This window comes from Marmota monax, unplaced genomic scaffold, assembly GCF_021218885.2.
Source record: "Marmota monax isolate L192 unplaced genomic scaffold, Marmota_monax_Labrador192_F-V1.1 WCK01_AAM20220418_F8-fsc00023, whole genome shotgun sequence".
NCBI lineage: Eukaryota > Metazoa > Chordata > Mammalia > Rodentia > Sciuridae > Marmota > Marmota monax.
Window position 1 is genome coordinate 14,290,205 of NW_026692907.1, and position 20,251 is coordinate 14,310,455.

General features: G+C 34.0%; 1 protein-coding gene across 3 annotated transcripts in view; it reads left to right on the forward strand.

The window, feature by feature from the left end:
- Pde4b (phosphodiesterase 4B) overlaps positions 1-20,251 on the forward strand; it is a 539,654-nt gene that overhangs the window by 183,794 nt on the left and 335,609 nt on the right. The window contains exon 1 of one of the 3 annotated variants that reach the window (XM_046450949.2): positions 13,580-14,121. The exons of the other annotated variants lie outside the window; for them this stretch is intronic. Coding sequence (XP_046306905.1) covers positions 13,886-14,121 — 236 coding nt within the window. The 5' untranslated portion in view covers positions 13,580-13,885. Of the gene's footprint in view, positions 1-13,579; positions 14,122-20,251 lie in introns of those variants that run through there. 3 annotated transcript variants of the gene reach the window in all.

Consider the following 20,251-nt stretch of genomic DNA (forward strand, 5'->3'; position numbering starts at 1 on the left):
CATCTCTTCTCAGTGGCTATAAAAATGAAATTGCCTAGGAACTTGGTTGAAGTGACTGAGAATGAGGCAGGTGCTTTACGGTAGCCCAGAGCTTTTGCAGGCAAACTTTGTGACTCTTCTTTATTAAGCAAATGTTTACGGAACACCTACCATATGCCAGGCACTGCTATAGGTGCTGGAGTAAGTGGTAAGTAAAATCTTAAAGGTGTCCATGCTCAGGGACTTTTATTCCAGTGGATGTGCCAGACCATAGCAATGCCTAAGAGTGATTGTAGCTGTCAGAGGAAAAGGCTAAGGTAAGGAGAATGGGGGTGCTATTTCACATAAGATCTTTAGGGACAACCTTTCTGAGGAGAATACACTTGAAGGAAATAAGGGAGGGAACCACAGAAATATCTAGAGAAAGTATTTTCCAGGTAGGGGTAAAAGCAAATATCCCCTGAGGAGTATGTATGCTTGGTCATGTGACAGGGGCCACATGTAAATGCAGCTCTTTTTAAAAATGAGGATTTTCTGTTGATAATGATTATACACATTGTTATAAAATGCATTTGAAAATAACACGTTAAGAAAGAAGACCCATGGCCACTTTAAAAACTACGTGTAAAGGCATAGAACAATATTTTCTGTCATAAATCTTGCTCCCAGTAGAACCATCACAGAGTTAAAACAATATACTTCACACATAATGTACTGTAACTGCTTTTTTAACAACTGAAAATGTACAGAAAATGGTGTTTTGACTGTCTATCTTTAGTCTTCAGCTGTTGTTGTCACGATTCAGAGATTTGGACCTCTGCCCGAGAAGGCACATTTCTTTAGCTGTAAGAATCTGATGGAATCCACAACTGTAATCATAGGCAGTGATTTTGGAATATGAATCCCTTTTTATAAGGGGGGAATGTTGGTGTTCATTTTTTACTTCATGTGATTCTCATTTGTGTTATCAATGTGCTGTACTTGGACTTTGTTCACATTTTAATGAAGTGAAAAAAATTTTGGCTGCAGTATATAACAAGTAGTGTCCGTTTATTTTAATGGATGCTATACCAACAAATCTCGATATGTGTCAGGAAATCCTGAAAATTAAACCCAGAAATGGTGCTAGGCAGAGAAAGGAAGGAGGAATTAGAGTCTATGTATATTACTTTGGTGGTTGATGTGAATTGGCACCTTCTTCTAAGAGTTCATCAAAATAAGGAGAAAATTTTAGAGATAAAACAAAAGCAGAATTATTAATAATGTAGTCTCTTACCTCAAACATTTCTAACTTACCAAAAATAACATGAAAATATTGTTGTAACTAATGGAGCACAAATCAAATCGTTTCAATTTCCAGCCTAGCATTTGCAAAACCTGTGTAGATTTCACATCAGATCACTGTTCATAGTAATGATAGTCATGAGAATTACGTACCTAACCTCAGAGTACTCAAATATAAATTTCTAGACTGTCTATTAGAAGGTAAAAGAAGCTAGAATAGAATCATAAGACTGTATTTCTATCCCTAATACTGAAGATAAGAAAGAAAGTGAAGGAGGCACATAAGAAAATTTTTATATTTTAACACAAGAAAGTCAAATGAATTTTAATTTTGAACTACAAATTAATAAAGTGCTAAGGCACACTAAGCCAATATCTTCTCTTCGAAAATTGACTTGACTGACATAAAAAGCATTCAGACAAAATTATTTTTTAAAAAATAACTCATTAATAAAATTAGTTTATTTCCTGGGTAAAACAAATTTTGTCAAATATTCAAATTCCTTTGTGATGTACTAAAATATGGCATTTATGAAGATACATAGGGGTTCTAGTTTCAGGATATAACAATTATAATTAGCAGATTTTTAATATGGTGGGTTATATTTTTGTTGAGAGAATATCTATTTATTTTTTCATTTTTCCTTTTCAATGACATAGAGTGGATTAAAGTGGATGTTTTGAGTTCAATGGCCTTGGGTTCTAATCCTTATTAACTAGGTGACCATGGATAATTTGTTGGAACTTTGTAATTCAATTGCTCCATCTGTACAGGGTAGATTATTTGCTTCAAAGGTATGTTTTGAATTTAATATGATCATAATGTATATAAAGTGCCTTATACATAGAAAATTCTCAATAAATACTATTTATCATATCTTATTCCTCAGCTGGCTCTCTTTCTCCTTCTGCCTCCTTTATTCCTCCCTCATTTTGGGAAAGGGCTGGATCAGATCCTTTCCTCAGAAAGAACCAACTCTGCTCATCTCTTCATTTTTAGCTTTCTAGCCTCTACAACTCAGAGTCAATAAATATTTGTTGTTTAAGTCACTTCATCTCTGATACTACCAGAAGTAGTAGGGTTCTAGTATGACAAATACTTTAAATTATAGAAATGGCTTTGGAATTTGATTATGCACAGAGACTGGAAGAGATTTGAAATGCTTGGTAGAAAAGTTCTAGAATGCCTTTAGGGGACAATTGATAGAAATATGAATGTTTATGGTATTTCTGATGAGGTCTATGGAGGAAATGAGAAACATCTCATTGTAAACTGGAGGAAGACGATCCTTGTTAGAAAGTGGAAAATAACTGGCCTAATTGTATTTTTGTTTTTGTTTATTTGTTTTGCTTTGTTTGGTTCAGAAAACAGAACTTAAAAGTGATGAACTTGATATTTAGCTGAAGAGATTTCTGAACAAAGTGTTGCAAATAAATTCTGTTTTCTCTTTGGTGATTATAGTCAAATATGGAGAGACAGATCAAAGAGGTACTGTTAATAAAAAATTAACCAGAACTTGAAGATTTGGAAAATTCCAATATATTTATGTAACCTTTCCTCTTCCTTTGTAAGTTGTTTAACTCCAATACTTGTTATGGGAACAAACAGAACACCAACTAACACAAAGTTTTAAGCCCCCAACCCATCAGAACAGATCTTTACAGAGAGTATCAAGTTAAAAATGAAGTCATTATGGTTGGTAATAATTCAGTATGGCTGATGTCCTTATAAAAAGATGTGATTCAGATACAGAGCCATGCATAGAGGGAAGATAATGTGAAGAGACAGTTGGAGAAAGCATCCATCTATAAAACCAGGGAGAGAGGGCTGAAACAGATTATTACCCTTACAATGCACCGAAGGAACCAATTTGGTCAATACCTTCTCATGGATGTTCAGCTTCCAGAACTGTGAGATAATTAATTTCTGTTGTTTAAGCAACACAGTATTCTTCACTTTGTTATGATAGTCCTTGTCTCAGCAAACTAATATGCCCTCCCCCCACTACTATTGTATATATCAGAAGTTCAGCCTTTTATGAGGGTTACCTAAACTATGTGACCTAGGAATAGTGGAAGAGATATACCTATTTATGATGGAAAAAGAAGATATTAGAGCACATTTTTGAAGGGCTTATGTGACTTATTCATTGTAATTCCAGGTGGTAGAACTGTGCGACCAGTGAGGACACATTACTTGGAGTCAAAATTCTGTTCAATACAAAGAAAAACCAACTTGTTAATTACAATTAAAACTATGCAGAACCTTACCTTTGTTCCAGTTAGAATTCAAGGAGAGGTAAAATAGATGGATGTTTTATGTGTTTGTTCATTTTTTAAAAAAATTTATTGGTATGTGTCATTGGATGGATATTTACATTCCTTTGATATTTTTTGAAAAGTCAAAGGTCTAACTATGAGCAAAGAATAGGGACTGACAGGGTAGACTAATGAAAAGAAATGCAGAAATTCAGAATAAGAATATCTCCATATTTAATTTTGTAGGATAGTTAGAATGAGGATAATCCACATGAAAGGGAGAAGGACCCAATTACTGAGACAAAAGAGAATTCGTTGTTGGTCTCCTTTAAAAGATGAGCAGTTGAATAAGGTGGCAAATAGGTTCATAGTTATGATTAGAATTGGATTGTGATAATTCTGCCATTATACTGTGAGTACCATGAGGGCAGAGATCGGTCTAGCTTACTCAACATAGTGTTCCTGAGACCAGCTCAATAAATGAATACCTAATGTTCATTCATATTCCTGTGTTTTAAAATATTCATTTATCATGAACAAAGTATTTTATATATGTATGAAATAATTTATGATAAAAAAGTTATAAGGCAACCATCACCAGTTATCATCCCTTTCCTGCTGTTGATAATTTACCACACTTTTATATATCACTAAACAATTATTTTCCAAGTTTATTAAAATAACATATTTCATTTCAATGTTAAATTTCTGAGATTCAATTATACAGTTGATTAATTTTCATTGTTGCAGTTGCTTTATGAATATATAACAATTGATTTGTCCAGTCTCCTATTGGTGAACAATTAATTTGTATTCAGTTTGTTGTTAATATAAACAGTACTGCCTTGAACTTGACACCTGGTGCTCATGAGTGTTTCTAAGACATATTCCTAAGAGTCCTAAGAGAAATGAAGTCTCAACTATACTAGATCGTGTCAAGTTGTTTTCCAAAGTGACCATAGCACATATAACTAGTGTTTATGAGACCTCATTGTGCCACAGACTTACCAACACTTAAAATTGCCAGACTTTAAATTTGTACTAATAGGGTATGTGTAAAATATCTCTCATGTGATATCATTTTGATTTTTTAAAAATTAAATTAAGCTATATTTTATTTAAAAATCAGCTAACACAGAAGAATAAATTGTGGTCCTTACACTAAGGGCATAGAGTTTTTGTGAGGCATGTACATGTCAGAAAGCAATTACTTTCTTAAGTGGTATACTAAGTATTCCAATGGAGATTTATTCTGTGTGTATCATCAAATGTGAAATAAACAAAAAAGGTAACTGACAATAGTGTTATGTGGGAAAGTTGATCAAGTCAACTATAATAGAAATTTCATAAAGCTTTATAAGACTTTGATTTTATGTTTAGTAACAAATATGCAAACTTCAAGCAAAAACTTGGCTTTCTAAAGAAGTAGAAATCCTGTTCTTGGCACAAGGTGTCTATTCAGTAAGTATGTTTGAAGAATGTATAAATTATTAGAAATATAAAATGAGGAGGAGGAGAAAACAGAGATGTTCCTTTTAGACTTCTATATTTTGAAGCATTATCATGACATCATGACAGCAATGAAGAAAGGAGACTGTTGCTTTGGAAAGCCGTCAGGAGAAGAGATACAAATTATGAGGCAATTGGAGTCCACTGCTAGAAGGGGTTCTCACTAAATAACTACAAATGGCACTAAACCTTGTATTGTTCATCAGTAATATCATTTCTCAGTAGCATTGAGGATTAATCACAGCAGAAGTAAGCATTAGGAAATGACCCTTGGTGGTTCAAGATGCAATACCTACAAATTAAGCAAATAGTAACATCAAGGTTATAAACAATGAGGTTTTGAGAAGAGAGTTAATGAAAAGAGTTATAACTATAAAACCAATTTGGAAATTTCATAATTTTTCTTACTGATATTAATCTATTAAGGGTTTGGTTCTAATGTTAAGATAGGGGTAAAGGTTCCATTCTGACTATCCTTCTAGGTATAGCTTTAAGTTTGGGGATCAATGTAAAGTGTAACTGTTTGAGATTTTTTTGTGTTACCACTAATAGGCAGATTGGGAGAGAAGACTCAGAAACAAAATTTGAAAACTGGGCTAAAATCTTGAATGGATATTTAACCAAAGAGGATATACAGAGAGCAAGTAGGCACATAGAAGGATGATTAATATTAGCCATTAGGGAAACAAAAAATAACACCCATATAAAATACCACTGTACATCTATTGGAATCACTAAAAATATTATCAAGAAGAAGGGTTGGTAAACATGTAGAACAACCAGAGCCTTAATATAGTTAGTAGGAATGCAAAATGATATTATAATCATTTTGGAAAACAATGGGTGAATAACTGAACAAGTTGTGGCACACCCAGACAATGAAATGCATTTTGGCAATAAAAATTAGTGAACTAATAATAAATTTGAAAATTCGAAGACATTGTGCTGAGTGAACAAAGATGGTCTCAAAAGCTTAAATATTGTATGATTCCATTTAGCTGACACTATTGAAAAGGTACAAGTGTCACGATAGAGAACAGGTGGGGGTTTCTAGGAATTAGGGGTGACAGAAGATTGTGAATATGAAGATGTAACAGGAGAAAGGTTTCTTGGAGATGAAATAACTACTCTACATCCTCATTGTGGTAGTGATTGCATGAATCCACACCTGTGTTAGATTTCATAGAACAGTGTATTGAGAGTAAGAATATGGTCAGTTTTATTTCATGATAAATTGAAACAAAACAAAGATGAAAATGTAATCAAGGAAGTGTTCTAAAATATATTCTTTTTAAAAGTCTTTGCTATAAAGTTTAGCATGCTTACATACAAAATAGCTCAATATCCATTCATCTATTGAAGGGCATCTAGGTTGATTCCAAAGTCTAGCTATTGTGAATTGTGCTGCTATGATCATTGATGTGGCAGTATCCCTATAGTATGCTCTTTTACACAATGGAGTATTATGCAGCACTAAAAAATGACAAAATCATGGATTTTGCGGGGAAATGGATGGCATTAGAGCAGATTATGCTAAGTGAAGCTAGCCAATCCTTAAAAAACAAATGCCAAATGTCTTCTTTGATATAAATAGAGCAACTAAGATCAGAACAGGGAAGAAGAGCATGAGGAAAAGATTAACATTAAACAGAGACGAGTGGGGGGAGAGAAAGGGAGAGAGAAGGGAAACTATGGAAATGGAAGGAGACCCTCATTGTTACACAAAATTACATATAAGAGTTTGTGAGGGGAAAGGGGGAAATAAAACAAGGGAGAGAATTAAACAACAGCAGATGGGGTAGAGAGGGAAGATGAGAGGGAAGGGGAGGGGGGATAGTAGGGGATAGGAAAGGTAGCAGAATACAACAGTCATTAATATGGTATTATGTAAAAATGTGGATGTGTAACCGATGTGATTCTGCAACTTGTATTTGGGGTAAAAAATGGGAGTTCATAACCCACTTGAATCAAATGTATGGAAGATGATATGTCATGAGCTTTGTAATGTTTTGAACAACCAATAAAAAAAATCTCAATATGATTTTAAATATGCTAATATTGCATTGTTTTAGTGATTTGAAATATTTACATGCAATTAGAGTTATTTCTTAATTTTAGGATTTCATGGAAAGTCTTGATAGAAAAAAATTCTATTTTCTTCATAATAAACCAGCAAGCCATCATCATTAATGCTACTGGATTTACAAATATTTTTTTTTTAATATTTTTAACAGACATTTTACTTTTCCTTTTTTTAATAACTTTATTTATTCATTTTTATGTGGTGCTGAGGATCGAACCCAGGACCTTGCACGTGCGAGGCGAGCGCTCTACTGCTGAGCCATAACCCCAGCCCCAAACAAACAAAGATTTCTAATATAAACATATTTAAAATTAGAAAAGATGGTGGAAGGAAATGGACATCATTACTCTAAGTACACGTATGAAGACACGAATGATGTGAATATACTTTGTATACAACCAGAGATATGAAAAATTGTGCTTTATATGTATTATATGAATTGTAATGCATTCTGCTGTCATATATAACAAATTAGAATAAAAATAACTACAAAAATTAGCAATCTATGCAGTGAATAAACAAATATTGACATTAAGTGAGGCAATTTTGATCTGACTCACTATTTCTGATGTATTTTTTGAAATATTGTTATGTTATGTACCATTTAAAAAGTCATTAAAATATTAATTTAGGACAATCTTATTGCTGTGAAATAGCTTGCAAATGTGAATATGAAACAAATCCCTACATACTCTCTTTTCAGGAGTAATGGAATGGTTTTAATTTCATTTCATTTTCATATGTGGGTACACTCTTTCTATAATCTTCATAGCATCACAGTTAATTAGAATTACGTAATTATTTGCCTTTGAAATCTTTAACGATGGATCAATATTGCACCATTCTTTTCTTACCTAATTCATAGAAGACTGCAGAACGATAGAACCTACTGAAAAGATAAAAGCTCATGTTAGAAAAAGTCTTCCCAAATATGACTTTGTTTCTAACATTGAATGCCTTTGTCCTTGATATTTTATTCATTTGAAATCACCCTCTTAGGCAATTTGCTGACAGGCTGGTATTATCTTTGGGAACTGGAGTACCCGCTTTGGTACAATTTTTAAAATACCTACCATGGGAACAGTTTCTCTCCTTGCATTTAAGGATCTGACTCATCCTTGCTAATATAACTTGGTGTTGACAATGACCTAGGAAACAAAGAGAGGAACTTCCTTAGCATTTTTCTTCTACATGATCTTCCTTCTCAGAATGTGCTTTGTGAAAGAAGCACCTAATTACTCTGCCAATACCAGAAGGCACTATGAGGAGAAAGTTTGGCAAGTCTATCCTACTAGTATACCACCTAATGAATAGATCACAACACCCATATTCTACTTGTGCACTACAGTAAGGATGTGAATAACAACAATAATAATTTTAAAAAGATAGTTAAAATGATAAACATTATGTCTTGCTATAATTGGAGAAAGTGATTTTTATCCAGTTTTGTTTGGTGCCCCCTCCCTTTTGTTCTTCATGGAGAAGATCAGTGATTTACTCATTCAAGGTATTAATTTAAATACTTACTATGGGGTAGGCACTATTCTGGAGTTAGAACTATAGAAATGAGTGAACAAAAAAGTCGTTTCCCTTATAAAACTTAAATTCTAAGGGAATTAAACAGACGATTAGCAAGTAATTAAATGATATTTATTATCTTATATATGGTGACAAATACTATTGAGAAAATAAAGCACAATAGGGGAGATTGTAGTTTTAAAGAGGGTGACTGTGTGAGGACTCATGAAGAAAGTACTATTTAGGCAAATGTTGGAAGAAGATGAGGAAGTAAACCATGCAGATGTCTTGGGGAAAAGGATGTTTGAACAACATGTTCAGTGAACAAGGTCAGTATGGCTGGGGCAGAGTGAGCTTGAGAGAGTGGAAGGAGGTTAAGTCAGAGGGGTACTTCAGATGGGGATGGGAAGGCCCGTGTTGGTCCCCAAGGACTATTTTGTGACTATTCCACTGAGTTTTGAGGCATCTCTGGAGGGTTTTGAATGGGCAGTTCTTTCCTGACACTACAATTTCTAAGAAACATGTCATCATGCTTAAGCGTCTACATACAGGATTCCCTCCTCTTCCCTAGGAATCAGGTATCATTACCAAGTGGTGCAGGTTGTAAGTGATTTTTTTTTTTTTGGAGCGCCAATTCACTAATGATGAGTGATTCCATAGCATCATGTGGATAAATGTGAAGCATTCACATCATTTTATAAAGACAGTATGGTAGATATTGTTAGACTCAGGACACCTAGTTCTTGTGAAGATAAACTGCCAGTGGTCTGACTAGAGCACTCTGGGAGTGTATGTTTCCTTGCCTGTCCCATTAGTGGTGTTCTCTTATGACAATATTGTGTAGCATTGGTGCAGTATAACAGAATGGATGCTATAGTAAAAGTGGGAAGACCTGGGTTTGACTATTGCATCAACTCCTTAATAGCTATATAATTTTTTATTTTGTTGTTCTTATCTGAAAGTGGACAAAATAATGTACATTCAATAGCTATTGAATGCCTGCTGTCTGCCAGACTGTCTCACATACTAGAAATACAGACTCAGCCCAGCCCTGAAGGTTCTCACAATATAAAGAAGTCAAATAAACAATTTCAACTGTGTTTGTCTGAGATGTTTAGGAAGGTCAAATGAAAACAATTCTTGGAATGCTTGTTGCATGTCTATACCCAGTAGGTCTGTACTAAATGTAAGTTATATCTCCATAACCCTTTATTGTGGGAGCAGATAGTGGGAGATTCAACCCAGGGCTTTGAGTGAGGCCAGGTTTCAACCACTGAGCAATACTGCCAGCCCCATTATCCCTTTCATTCTTGAGATTTCTCAGTTAATATGTTTTCCCGAGATGTCTAAATAACTATTTTCATTCAGTTGATGTTATGTAACATCAATCATATTAGAATAATCCTTTAGCTCAGTTTCTTAAAACTGAAATAGAAAAATTGGGAGAAGTTGTGATCTGCGGTGATGTGTAAAGCCATGTATTTGTTTTATATGGTGGCTGGTGTTCATTCATACTCATTACATTGCCTTTGACTGAAGAAAGGGCATTTAAGTGTCTTTAATTGAATAGAGCCTCATGGCAGTACTCAGATGATATTTATTTTAGCAAAAAGGAACTAGATAGTGAAATAATGATATCATTAATAATTTACTTGTTAATATTGATAGTCTTAAATCTACTCCCTTTTTTAGAAACTTCTGAATAAATTCTGTCTTCTCAAATATCCTGCTTTGCATTTGCAGTACATGAGAGTAATGTTATTTTGAAGTCAGTGTTACGCAGGTAAAATATCATTACAAACTACAGTTTTATGAGAGTTGAAAAATTCCAACTCAGAGAAAAGGTATTGCAGGTCAATCTTTAAAGTTCAATGGATACTAAATATAAAGAGAATGTAATTATTTTCATCTTAACTGATTTTATTACAAAGCTGTTGACTTTTAAAAACATTTTAAACCATAATATTATGTTCTTACTACAAATTTATAATTGTCTTTGCTTATAATTAATTGGCTTTCCTTTTCAATTTAGCAAAATGGAATGTTTTCAATCTTCATAATATTTGTTAGTAATACATTATTTGATTGTTATTGACTCTATAATTTCATTTAAAATTTTAATATTATTTTACTATGATAAATTCTTGATTCTTATTGCTTTGATAGAAGATGGATATTGGAATTTTCATTATTTAATATTAAGACATAGCTATAGTTAGAATTCTCAAATAATTCATCGGGCAAATATTTGTACACAGATAAATTGAGAATTATTCATTCCTCCTTTTGAAGTGACAAGTGCCAAGGATTATATATGGACAGGAAGGTTTTTCGCTTTACTTGTTAGCTTCTTCCTGGATACTACACAGGGGCCCATAAACTCTATTTGTTTTCTGTCCTGTTCTCTTCAAAATAGTATTTTTTGCTAAAAATTTCAGGCAGTTTTCTTTTACTGTGCTTTTGTTTACTTTTTCTTAGCATCTCCTTCTTCTTGCCTTATTGACTCATTTTTGACATTAGCATTTGACTATGTTCCCCTGCCCCCCAACTTTGGCATTTTGATTCGGGAAACAAACTTTCATGCATTTACCTGTCTACATGCATTTTTTTTCTTCCCATCAGTGATAAAGAATTCAGATTTTTGCACTGTCTATCTTATTAATTTTATATTTCAGTGAACTCTCTTTGATACTCCTGAATATTTTTTAGAATTAGGGTTAGTGGACTTTCCATATTTGTGAGAACCTTAGTTCTTAGGATGATTCTAAAATCATCTTTAACTGGGACATTGGTATAGGATGTAAGGTGGAAACAATGATGTGGAATGTCACACAATATCTCATGAATTGGCAATAAGGATGGCAAGGTATGTAATGGCACTATTATTTTGCTTTTGGTAAGTTTATATCAGCATTTTCTGTTATGAACCCCAGTTTCTACATATAACTAGATCTGCATTGTAACATTTGCCATAACATTTTTGGAAAGAAATCCCTAAAATGCTCACTGTATTTTGGCAGCTTTGAAAAGTAAATATGAAAAGTAGCTTTAGTGAGTTAAAATTGCCATTTTATTTTTATTAATAAATCACTTTAAGTAATAGCAGAATATGTCCCAATTTTCAGTCCTATTTTTGTTGGGGATGAGTGTCAAATTGACTTTTCATAATACAGCAAATAGTAGGTAGCATCAGCCATATCTTCTCCCATGATATTATTAACAACATGTCTTCTCAAATAGGACAGTTAAAATATTTCCATATATTAAAACAATATACACTAGGGTCTGTTTGGCCAAAATCACAACTTTGTTATTGGATTAAAGAGCATTCAATTTGGAATCAGAAAACCTGAGTCTTAGTTTTGGTTGTGACATCAACTCAGTATGACTTTGCATAGGTCACTTAGTTCTCTTAACTGTTTCCTTGCTTTGGAATGAGGAGATGAACTAGGTGGTCACTAAGATTCAGCACAAGTCTAAAATTCCATGATTATGTTTTTGTTCATAATGTATTTTAGTTAATTATTGGAATATATTTTTTATTAGTTGCTCAAGGCAATACAATCATCTTGACATATCATACATCTGATTTAAATGGGGTATGAATATTGATAAGCTTTCCCAAGGTAGTGCCTGTTAAAACCGGAAGTTTAAGCCTTTCCTATTAAGCTTGAACCACTTCCCCATGCTCTGGTGTGGGATGATTGTCCTATGTGTAGGTGATGATCTGCTCTTACTTAGACTGTGAGATATTTAGCATGTTTTAAGCCAGAGTATAATCTGACATATATGAATGGTTTTATGAGGGTGGAAGACCTTACCCATTAGTAGAGCAAATGAATGTCTTCCTTTTTCACCTAAATTGTACTATGAATCATCCCTTGCCTTTCAATCCTGCTTTCTAGCCTGATTCTGCTTTGTCAGATTTATTTGAGATCAGGGTGATCCTGGTGACAATCATTACTGGTATAGACATTTCACAACATTCAGAAACTTCAAGCACCATGATATATATTGTTTCTATGTAAATTTGCTTTTTAAAGTATAGAAGCTACATGCCAGTACTAAATAAAATGTCAAGTTATAATGATCTGCTTTTGGACTTGAGATGTATTTTGGACTCCCCTGTCCATATGTGTCACTTACAGTCCTTGTGAACACAGTGTGCACACGTTTCAAGTGGGCATGTAACTGCCTACCTGCACACTCACCAACACTTATGTGGTAGCTGACTTTGGACTCCCCACTTTAACTGGGAGCACTCTTTTTCTCAGTTGTTTCCTGCAGTTCAGTTGTGGAAGCTTTGCCTTTATACACAACATAGAGTGGCTGCTGTGGACAACAATGAGCTTTTAAACAGGAGAATGAGAGTAATGTTTATTGGAATAAAAATTAGGCTTGAAATTCCTTGAGGGAAGGAACCAAATCTAATGTTTTCTTGTTCACTGACATTTTTTATATTGATGCTGTTCTGGATCTTTTAGAGAAGGGAGGGAAAAAAATCAGCAAATGAGCTCTTTGAATCAGAAATGGAATTTAGAAGGCTGTTTTAGCAAGGCTTTTTGACAATCCTTGATTTATTCTGTTCGTACTGTGATGAGAAGAGTAGCCTCACACATTTTGTGAAAAATCTTAGAGATGGAGGATGTTTTTAAGGGGGAAACAGAGAGCAGTTGTTTAAATAATCTTGGGCCAATAGCATTTGGTAGGTGGAGTTACTGTTGTATGCATTACAGAGCAAGATAATTCTGAATGAAGACTTTAAACATTTCACATGCTGGACGGGATTCTAGTTCTGTTCTTTGTGCAAATAAGTGACTAGGTGACTAACTGGGATTTGCTTACTATCGGGTAGTGGATGCAGCTCATTTGATAAGATTTAAAAAAAATACATGTAAAGGATTTATCAGGAGCCCTTATGAATATTTCATGAGTTGATATATTCAGCTGAATGAATTCAGTGAGTGTCAGTGTGTAGCTTGCAGACAAACCTCATCCACAAGGAGGCTACTGACATAGGAAGCACTTTGGCGCATTTTCAGAGGCAAAGCCAGCCTGATAAAGCTCCTTGTGACAGCCTGACTTGCCATTCTTCGAGTATGCTGCTCTTGCTCTGAGCAGCTCCAACCTTGGAGCCACAGCTTCCCAAATTAAAGAGTTTGCAGACTTATCAGCCTTTTAACCTACAGCAGTGTCTCTGCTATGTTTGAGGGGTTTGCTTTGGATGGTGAAAGCTAGCACTCCATACAAGACATGACAGCAAAAAATTCTTCAAAGGAACTTACTGCTTCTGAGTCTGAGGTTTGCATTAAGACTTTCAAGGAGCAAATGCACTTAGAACTTGAGCTTCCAAGACTACCGGGAAACAGACCTACATCTCCCAAAATTTCTCCACGCAGTTCGCCAAGGAACTCACCATGCTTTTTCAGAAAGTTGCTGGTGAATAAAAGCATCCGGCAGCGTCGTCGCTTCACCGTGGCTCATACATGGTAAGACGGGACACAGAGGTATCTCTAGTGCATTTCATATTCATTAGCAGCCGTGGTTTAGAAATGTTGAAAATGGGAACGTTTTGAGTTTTGTTCCAAATAGCACAAGTGTGAAATGAATGGGGAGACCGGGTCAGCTGAAGAAATCATAAATGCACTGTGTGCTAAATTGTCATGGTGCTACCTGCTGTTTCCAAATAAAATGTGTCTCTAACTGTAGTGATTCCTTAAAATTGCTGCTTATAAAAATATGTAGCTAGTTCTAGAGTCATGCAGTAATAAAGGAGTTTTTAGAAGTGAGATTTTTGTTTAGACTCTGTTAAAGTGATAGGTGACTTTTTTTGTTTGTTCTGTGGTTATTGATGATTTTGTAATAGTATATTTTGGGTACTAGAATGAATATTTTCATATTAGTTCTAATTTATTTATTAAAATGATACATAAAGTCCAACTTAAGCTACAATATTCCCATATTTTATAGTGTACAAGCCCCTGGGTTTTTGATTTATTGACTTTTATCTTTGCACTACTTAAGGAAAGGAAAACTAAGTTACTACTTCTGAATTGCACAGTTAATTACTTTTATTTATGATTCCAAATTGCTGCTATCTTTAAGAACCTGTTGTTTTAGAAAGTAACTTAAAATTTACAGATGTTTTGAAAATGCCAAGTAAATAAATTCAGGAACCCTCTGTAAATATTGCACCCAGCCTGCCACCTTGAATATATGTGCTACAAGAAATGTAAATACAGTAGAATGACTTCCTTAAACCAGCCTGATAATGTCATGTAAGGAAAAGCACAGTGAAATTAAATAACCTGGACTTGTAAAATCAAGGCCATTTCAGATTTCTTTGAAGGATATATTTTCTTTCAGATCAAGGTACCCTTCAAAACTAATTATGTGTCCTTCAGTTTTATTTAATAGGGACCATAGCAATAAAGGGAGCTGGTGCCTCTTAAAGGCAATTCTAACACATTGATTTTGTGTCTGCATACTAGATTGCCAATCAGCATCACAAACTGAGGATATCTGATTTTCAAAAATTAATATTCACTTGAATTGTTTTCTACTCATCTGAAATGTTTATCTGCCTAATCTACTGCATAGCACATTGGCAAATTAAAGTTACCCATAGAAAGATGTAGCTTGCTTTTGATGAACACCACATGGTTAGCCAATGTGTACTTTACTTGGCTAAATATGATATGGTTATTCTTGTTTTCTGACTGTGGACTGTTATGTATCTATTTGCTTTTTTGGAGAGTTTTTTAAACATCTCCTTGATGAATTAAATCTTAATATTTTAGAACATGTGATTAGTTTTTCAAAACCTACCAATGGTGATAGCATTTGTAGAAAGAGAAGGTTTATAATACAAATATGTACTGATTCAAAGAAATCCTTTTTCTCATACTTTACCCCTAACAAGATGTGTATTTTCTAGTAGTTTGTTAAGTAGTATAACTGAATAGGGTAAGATAAATAGATGTATTCATAATTAGTTCTCATGAAAGAAACACATATAGAAAATATGTAATTGATTAATATGTGCATATCCTTACTACTCAAATGAATATTTAACCCTTAAGTGATGGTAAATCTTTTTAAAACTGTGGTAATATTTTCCTTAAGATAGTTTCAATTCTTGAGTATAATAATGTGACCTTTCTTTTTCTTAGAATAGATTTTTTTTTTGATGTGCTAGGAACAGAGAGCTATAAATACTGGTGTTTCTTTTCTTTTCAAAATAACCCAAATTTTAGAATGATTAAAGAGCCAGTTTTACTCATGCATTATACAAATTTTCTTGCTGCGAGTTGCAAAAAGAACAATTTAATGATATCTTGAGGTAACTTATGCTAATAAAATGATCCTCTTTTAGGTGAGTTAAAACAAAATTTTCCACAATTGCCAAAAAAGAAAGCACATAACTTTGGTATAGTGAACCATAATATAGGCTTGAAGAATTCATTAATCATCGAACTTATAAAATAACTTCAGTTATGACTATGATTCATTTTCATCCTTTTTCCCCCTCACAACCATACACTCCCCTTCTTATGTTTCTTAGTGAAGCTCTATCACAGTTTGCTTCCAGCTCCTGATTAAGTCATCCTTTATATTTATTTCTATTGTTTTATATCTGACTAAGTGCTTAACAGTTTTCAAATTAATTTTCATAAAGCAAGCAATAAAAATCTCTTTTTGGAAAAATAGACATATATCTTATCTATTTGAATGATTTCTTTCCAAATATTAAAAGTTATGTGCTGCTTTTTTTGCATATCATATGAAATAGTTACACAAGGAAATAAAAGCATAAGTACTTTATGTTTTTGGCCTCTTTGTCATGAAGAAGTGTAACCAGCCTTTTATGATCAATGATTGGTATTTTCCAAACCATCCATTTAAGTTAGAAATTCCAAGATATGCACTTAGAAGTCTCTAAAAACATGTTATTACTTTACAGTAGACAGTAGGCTTCTTTTAAGGGAATTGGATTGTTTTGATTCCAGCATCAAAATTAAAGTAATTTTCATGATGAAGCTAAACAATGCAGAGGATGCAGTTTATATCTTAACCCACTAGACAGTTTTTAAAAATCTTGATTTATTTGTAGATTTCATATTTTGGTTAGATGAATGTGTAGTCCTGGTTTGAGAACCCAAGTTATGAAGTATGGACTAATGGCGGCAGATGTGGGAAACATTTGTGAAATTCTAACTCTGCAATTATTTTTAAAATATCTGAAGAAACATAGATATTCAATGTATTGTTAAAATCAGAATATTTATACAATCCCAAATCTGGAAGGGATTTGGGTGATTATCTCACAGCTTCCTTTTACCCTTAGATAGAGCCACAATTACTCCATCTTTGACATAGGGAAATCTGCTCTACTTTTAGGATGGGAGAGAAAACATTTCTGCATCCTTCCTTAGTACATATACACTTTTACTATTTCATAGTCTAGATATTGGAAAATCCTCCCTCATGTTAACCTATATAATTTTTATGTAATATATAATCTAGTTCCACTCCCTTCAGTAGATATTTAAAAAAGATTTGTAAGAACCTGCATGAGTCTGAAACTCATTATCAACTGGTCCCAGAATTTTCTTTTTTATTCACTTAACTTATAGAATTGAGCCTTGCTATGAACATGAAGAGCAAAAATTCTGATTTGGGCCAATTGTATTCCAACATCTAGTATATTTTAAGTTTTTCACCAAAATGTTTGTGTTATCTCATTTAAGTTTTATATTTTAAATTTGTTTCTTCCAGTATTACATGTTGCAGATATGAAAGGTATTCTGAATTACTTTAGCTTCTTCTAAGTATTTCTGTTCCATTAGTCATTATTTTGACTCTGAACACCACCCAGATTTCTAAATTCTTCTTTGAAATCCCCAAAGTGGATGCTACATTCATTGTTCCAGGATGTGACAATATATAAATAAAAAACATGTCGTACACTACAAAGTGTTAATGGAATGTTCTGCATTGCTAAATAGGGAGTCAGGAGATTATTGACGGAATTCTCAGGTCAGAATATTATTTATCCCTAACCCCACATCAAAGGTGACAACTTCCAAGCCATTCTACCTGGGCTGTACGGCCAGCTGCTTCGCCTTGCACTGTTGGACACAGTGTCCAACTCTTTCAAACTTCCCTCCTTTAATCATGTCCCAACCTCAGTCATCACTTCTCCATGAGATAAGCTGCTGGTGATGATCTTGAATCCATCCTAGCCCCACTGCACACCTGCCCACAGTGTGCTTGAAGGGCAAATATATGGATGAGTACCATCCTCTGTCTGTCCATGCTTACATACAGGGAGTAGCTGGCGATAGTTGGCAGTGACTGAGAGAAAAAGCTTGTATTCTTTTTCCTTTCCCTCATTTAGTTCTCCTACATCTTGAAAATCTTTTCTTGTTTTAACAAAGGTTCATGAAATGTGCTTTTGCACCTAATATTTGAATGTAAAAGTATTTTAGCTTATATCCTAAAGTTTAAGGCTATATTTATACTATAAAGGAACTTATATGTGGCATGACGAAGTTGGAGTAATTGGAGGAGAATAAAAAGAAAACATATTGACTGAATATTGATTGAAGATAAACATTGGTTGAGAGCACACTATGCTCTAGGCCTTGTTCTGGGCTTAGAAGATACAAAAAGAGAAGAAGCTTTTGCCTTCAAGGAGTTCATATACCAGCGACAAGACACATATGCATTAATAACTAATCAATGAAGTGTGAATAATGCTATTGAAGTATAATGTTCAACCTATCATTAAGCACAGAAGAAATGACTATCATTAGAAAATGAGTCAATATGTTAGGGAAGGTGAAGACAAAAGATGCCATTTATGTGGGCTCTCGAAGAATGAATAGAAGTTTTCCAAGAGAAGAGTGGGCAGGAACGGCTTTTTTTCCTCCCCTGGTTGGAGGGAGTGCAAGGAAATAAATTACAAATGCTCTCATTTATTCAGCACTTATAAAGTGTTTGACATTGTTCTAAATGTATTTACCCATTTAATACCAATGGCAAGCCCATGTATTATGTACTACAAGTTAAGTATCCTTTATCTGAAATGTTTGGAACCAAACATTGGATTTTTTTTTTGGATTTTGGAATATTTGCATACACATAATGAACTATCTCAGGGATAGACCCAAGTCTAAACACAGAATTCACTTCTGTTTCATATACATCTTACATGCATAGCCTGAAGATAATTTTATACAATATTTTAAATAATTTTATACATGAAACAAAATTTCACGGTGTGAGATTTTCTGCTTGTGTGAGGTATCATATTGGTGTCCCCAAAGTTTCAGAATTTGGAGCATTCTGGATTTTGGAATTTTGGATTAGAGAGACTGAACCTGTATTATTATTTCTGTTTTATAGGCAAAGGAATGAACCTTAGAGAATATAAGTAATTTGCTCAAGGTTACAGAAAATGTAAGTGGCTAGACTGAGATTATACTCCAAGTATGAGGAAGTGGGCATTGCTTACTGGGGTTATGGTCTAAATTGTAAGGTGAGAAATGTAGAAAATAAGACTGTGCTAGTCAACCAGAGCCATACTCTGGGCTTCCAATATCAGGGACAAGACTTGGGGCTTTAGTCCAACATCAGTGGGGAGATTGCAAGGTTGAGAGAAAGGGTTGCCATAAATGGTTTTTACTTTGGAGCTGTATTTTGTAGACAGTGAAGAATGGATTGGAGGATGAGATGAGAGGCAAAGAGAGAAAGAAGAATGTGCATTTGAGAGATAATGAATTCTAATTATATCGTAAATCCCATAAAATTGGAAACTGTGCTTATGACATTCTTTATGACTTAACAAATTACTGTTTATGGTAAATGGGAGGAAAGTATGTGAACTTGGTATCCCTTGCATTTATCACCTACAGCTTATGTTTTGCATAGGACTGTCTGGTATGCTACCCCACCTCGCCCCCCGCCTCCGCCCCATGTATCAAACAACCACAGCAAAGGTACATAGGAGGATGGGTACATCTCGGGAAAACCCTATCTATTAACTCTGTCTTAATTTACTAGAAGTGCTTTAAGTTATACTTTAAATGCAGGTTCCTCTTTATTCTTTTTTAAACAGGAAGTATTTTAGTCTACAATTTAAATCAAATACCAGTAGAAAACTGTACTTCATATCCTGAGTCTGTTACTTTAATAAGGGCAAAAATTTTATCAGTAAGTCTATAAATGGTATTTCCCTTGACTTTTAGTGTCCTCAAGTCCTCAATATATTGAATTTTTAAAATACTTATTGTTAAAAGGGCTTTGTAAAGTAATGGTAAAAACTCCTAGGACGAAACATAGCCCAGGAAACTTGCCTGCTGCCTGACTGCTAAATTATTTTATAAAAAAATTTATATTTTAGTTGAAGGTGAACACAATACCTTTGTTTTATTTTTATGTGGTGCTGAGGATCAAACCCAGTGCCTCATGCATGCTAGGCAAGCTCTCTACCACTGAGCCACAACCCCAGCCCCTGACTGCTAAATTCTAAGATCCTTTTGCAAAATCCTATTTGCCTTCATTTTGCATCCTTTCCTCTTCATTATCTCCCAGGTTTTCTCCTTGGGGCATTTA